Source organism: Lolium rigidum, chromosome 3 (assembly GCF_022539505.1).
Source record: "Lolium rigidum isolate FL_2022 chromosome 3, APGP_CSIRO_Lrig_0.1, whole genome shotgun sequence".
Lineage (NCBI taxonomy): Eukaryota > Viridiplantae > Streptophyta > Magnoliopsida > Poales > Poaceae > Lolium > Lolium rigidum.
The window spans coordinates 390,603,272-390,608,608 of NC_061510.1; the positions used below are offsets into that span (position 1 = coordinate 390,603,272).

Sequence of the window (5,337 nt, forward strand, 5' to 3'; positions counted from 1 at the left end):
GCCAACAGCCCAATTATTTGGTTGAACTTGCTCTCAAGGAGACTTGCATACTTTGGTCAAACTGAATCCATGTACATTTTATTTTGTTTGAGATGTATGCGCATGTCCTGAACCAATATGAACAAGAGGCACCGCCCAATTATTTGTTTGAACAAACAGTTTTGCTCTTTCTTGGCACGCCCAATTATTTGTTTGAAGCTCCGCCACACTGATCCACAACGTGCTTTATTCAAAACTTCTGAATGGCATTCACTTGGACGAGAATGGTGCGTCGCTCTCTAGACACTAGTGTCCACAACAAAATGTTACAAGATCGGCATACAACTACTGTAACTTGACTGACACACAGGACTCCAGGAGGCAATAATGCAATATAAAACCGAGCCACGCCAATCAGGCGGATCCATCCCCAGATCAGTTGGAGACGGCGGCGGCGTCGCCGCCGTTGTCGTAGACAAAGCGTTTCATGAGGCGGACCACCTCGGTCCCGGCGTCGCCGTACGGCTCGACGGAGAAGAACCCGTGGTCCTGCCCGTCGAACTTGACGAGCTCCACCGACTTACCCATCGCCTTGAGCCTCGCGGCGTAGTCGGCGGCGCGGTCGCAGAGCAGGTCGTACTCGGCGATCACCACGAGCATCGGCGGCAGCGGGAGGCCGTCCATCGCCGGGCTCTCCGGCCCGAACGGGTTGGAGAACGGGTGGTCCCTCGTGGATCCCGGCGGCAGCAGAATGCGCCATCCCTTGTCGATGACCGGCAGCGAAATGAACGGTCCCGGCGGGAGCTCCAGCTCCGACTTCGTTCTCTCCACCCCGCCGAACAGCGGGAAGAGCAGCACGTGCCCCAGGACGCGCACGGGGTCGAGGCGGCCGAGCAGGCCCGAGGCGAGGCGGACGGCCGTGTGGTGGACGACGCCACCGCCGGCAGAGTCGCCGGCGACGAACACCCGGCCGAAGTCAGCCAACTCCGCGAGCCAGGGGTCCGCGTCCGGTAGCTCCTCGGCAACCGCGACCGCCTGGTCGCGGACCCAGCGCAGGACGGTGGCCGCGTCGTCGAGGCCCGCGGGGAGGGGGTGCTCGGGGGCGAGGCGGTAGTCGGCGGAGATGACGACGGCCGGGAGCTCGCCGGCGAGGCGGAGGCAGCAGTCGTGGAAGCAGGGCATCTCGAAGCTGCCCATGATATACCCACCTCCGTGGTAGTAGACGATCACCGGGAGCTTCTCCCCGGAAGAGGAGGAGGCCGCCTGTGGCTTGTACACGCGGAGCTTGCAGACGTCGTGGCTGGCGTCGTACACGATGTCCTTCCACTGGACGACGGGCTGGCCGGGCGGCGGCGTCAGGGGCGGGTGCGGGTAGGTGTACTCGGCGCGGATCACGGAGCCGTCGCTGAAGAACTGGAGTATTCCGGGCACATCCTCCACGACGTGCGGCGGCGGGAAGGACGCCATGGGCGCGGGATGGGCGGTGGAGGCTATGAAGATAAGCTAAGTTGACTGAAGCAGTTCAGTGAGCAGTGATGGTACTGGTAGTGTGGTAGGTAGTTGGGTGACATCTTCGCTGTGCTGCCCTCTTTTATACACGAGCTGAGCAGCTGAGTGACATCTTCGCCCTGACATCGTCGCTGTCCTATTTCTTTCTTTTTTTCATGAAACTTGGTGGCCACGGATGTATCAACAGTTAGCGAGTCAACGATTTGCTTCTTGCACTGATTTCCTCGCTGTTTCCACCAAGAAGATCCGAAATGATCTTGAGAATGACAATTTTTTGTGTCGATCCAACAGAAATGGTTTGACGTAACTGAGCTAAAAAAACAATCGAAAAAAGAGAGAGAGCTGAAAGCAGGGTTTAACATTTCGTTTTTTGCGCCTCAAAGAGATTCACCAATGGGTGTGGGTTGACTGAGAACTAATTTCGTTCTCAGTCAGATGATATCATCAAATCTTAGTTGCAACTAATGTTACAACTGATAACTAGCACAAATCACAAAGCAAATCAAATAGTGTACGATTTAACTGAGCACGAGCTTAGCTGAGAAATAACAAATCCCCACAAATTCTGGAAAAAATGCGAAATTTCATAGAATTAAACTTCAGCTAGATTTGTAGTCTAACATTCGAATTATTTTCGGAAATTAAAATTATGTTGTGAGGAATCGAAATCAAAACCTGTCAAACACCTAGCTCGGACTTCAACTACTTCACTACAACGAAGTTGTTGACACAAACATGCTCTATATCTTGTTGAAGTGTAATCAAGCGGATGAATTCAAATTTGAACGTAATTTTAGGAAGAGATTATATATTATCATGCTCTATATCTTGTTGATACAAACATGAGACTTAATGATTCAAGATTGGGATCCTAACAAAGGAGAGATATGATGTGGGACCTCTCAGTATTGTGATGTCAAGATAATATGTCTTCGGAGACACCATGCCATAGTGATCGCATGATATCATTAATATACACCAAACGAGAAGGGAATAATTGATACCGGATCGAGGTTAACAAGTATTTTATGATCAAGAGTTGATTCACGAGAATGCTTAAAGTCTCGGCTCGGGTTATCAACATATCATGAAGCAAAGGGATTAATACATGTATCAACATGGAAGGTTTGTTTCGTTATATCTTCGAATATGCAACAGAGTCATCATGGATGTCCATTAGCGTTGATTATTGATCCGAAGGTGTTTGGTATCATGGTTGCGCATTAAAAAACCTTTGGGGTCACATGCTTAAGGTTCTATGATATGTAGTGAGAGTACTAAATATGGTATGTGGTTCAGAGGAGTTGTTCGGAATAGTTCTAGCGAATTTCAGAAGTACGTGTTTCAGACATTTTATAATTATAAGAGAGAAACTATGGGAACCACTTCGAGGTTTTCGAAAGTGATCGGTGGTATCATCAAAAGTCTTCCGGGTTTTCTATATGTATGGAATCATTATTTAATTCATTTTGATGATCTTTCATATAGGGGAAACCTGATTGTGGTGAAGTCTGCAATGTTCGGTGGTCATCCGAATAAGAGAGGAAGAGATCCAAAGGGAGAGAAGGGATTGTGGCCGCACTAATAGGAAAACGCATATAGGTCACGAGTTACCGACGACGCGCCAAACAAGGGGTCCACCGCCACTATATTACCCTCGGCGCACCAAATATTGGGTGCTGCTCAAAAATACCACTGACGTACCTAAAATTTTGCGTGCCCGTGGTAAAGGTCGCCCAGGTCCGAGCTAGGGCAGAGCCGTGCCCCCACTTACCGTTCGTGTACATCATAGTGGTACACCGGCAGTATATTGCTACCGCCGACGTACAACTATATTGGTGCACCGAGGGTAAGTTTAGACAGAAATTGCACTCCCTTGTGGATCGCCTTTTCTATTTTAGAAAATTATGAACGGAAATGATACAAACATAAAAAAAATTAAAATTCGTTGAGATGTCCATATGTTATGTAATCTAGTTGTAAAGAAAAATAAGAATCATGAGGACATATTTTACAAAATGGCGCCATGTTTTGGTAAAATGGCTATGGATTTTGCAAACAATCTCAGACGGCCGATGGCGTTTAGCGATTTTTTACAATCCTCAAATTTAAAAAGGAAAATGGAGTTTCCAGACGATTTCAAATTTTGGCGCAACTTTTTTTTAAAGGGCTCACTTACCGCCGAAGAACCACCATATTGGTGCGTTGGCGGTAACCTCACTTTAATTCTAAAATACGCCGGGGTTACCTAACTCGCCTACTCCCCTCTCTCTTATCATTTCTCCCTCCTCCTCTTGCCCTTCTCCACCGCTCGCCCACCCCTCTCTCTTCTCTTTGGTCCCCCCTCCTCCCTCTGGACTCCCCTTCCTTTCCCTCTGCGCATCCAAGCCAGAGAGGCGGTGCCCTAGTTGCAAACAAATCATCGAGTAGCTGCCGCCGACCATAGCCACCTCCTCGACACTCCTCGGGGACGCTCCACGACACCAACCTCTTCCTTGACACCAACCTCGATGCCGACCTCTAACGTCCTTCAAGATCTCATCGCCGCGTTATCCCTCCTCTCTACTCCTGCTCTCATCGTGGACGATGACCTCGTACCGTTACTCTCCTCTCATCAACGCCACAAGGAGGCACCATGGACTCAATTGATAGCTTGGTGTAAAATTACATTGATAGCTTGGTGTTGGAGCTTTTCTTATTGCAAAAAGGTAGGGCCATCGTACCTAACCAGTTTGTCATTAGTATGTCCATATATAGCCGGTGTACCAGGCTAGTGCGCAGGTGGTAGTCTGTTACCACCGGGGTGTTACCATTTAGCTCACACTGGTGCGCCTACGGTAGCTTTTGTTTGTTCCACCGGCGGTAAGCTTTTCCCTAGTAGTGCTAGTTGGGCTGCTTGGACCTTCTAGAGGCCGGCCAGGCCATGCCAACTAGACCAGCCCCCTAGCCCCCAAGGCCCATGGCGGCTAGCCCCTCCCCGAGTCGGCCAACCCCCTCCACCTATAAATAGATGCGCCCCACCTCAAAGGATGCACTTTTTCGAGTAGTTTCTCTCACCGTCCTTTGGTTGGCCTTTATTTCTCCCTCTCACATACATGCATGTCGTAAGGCTGCACCTCACTCACCATGAGTGCCTAACCCTGGACGGCGAAGCCCTCACTAATCGTACCTCTGTACACACATAGACTACGCTGCGGGAATCGCTCACTCGATTCTTGGAGGGAGGAGCAGATATCCTCGCGGTTTGGAGGAATTAGCCTAACCGTGGGGATCGCTTGGATCATCACCGTCAGCGAACCTTCCTCATTACTCAGTGAGTGATATCAACCGATTCCCGTTACATCATCTACATGGAATAGATCTTAGGTGTTTGTGTAGGACGTAATTATAATTATTTTACATGCATAATCCCCTTCAACTTTTATCCAACATTGATGACAACATGATCTAGGAATTGACGCTTCACTAGGAGAAGGAGTTTTTTGATGATTACTTGTATTTCCCCCATTTACATCTCACTTAAGCAGATGCCAAATGTAATGCCCATTTAATTAATAAAGCGCTCTAAAGAATACACATCATTTTAGTAAGTACCACGTCAATTGCGTATATTCTATTCTAAAATGGTTATTACATTATTCCGTGTGAGCGGGTTATTAGTTGGTTCCAAAGGTTACTAAACCAAAAATATTAGTTCGGAGGTGGAAATCCAACTTTATCGCATACATGCCAATCAGTTCTCCCTTTTCAAATGAGGAGTGCAAATCAGCAATGTTGCAAGAATTGAGCATTGTCTAAAAAAATGAAATATGTAGACGTGCGTCTCCCAAATTCTAACCGATATGAGCG

The 5,337-nt window shown here is 48.5% G+C and overlaps 1 protein-coding gene across 1 annotated transcript; it reads right to left on the reverse strand.

Moving 5' to 3' along the window:
• Positions 1–209: 209 nt before the first annotated feature.
• On the reverse strand, positions 210–1,530 carry LOC124700776 (probable carboxylesterase 15). The gene has a single exon (XM_047232848.1). It carries the CDS (start codon positions 1,444–1,446, stop codon positions 415–417), a length of 1,032 nt encoding a protein of 343 aa, XP_047088804.1. The 5' UTR covers positions 1,447–1,530; the 3' UTR covers positions 210–414.
• Between the last annotated feature and the right edge of the window lie 3,807 nt (positions 1,531–5,337).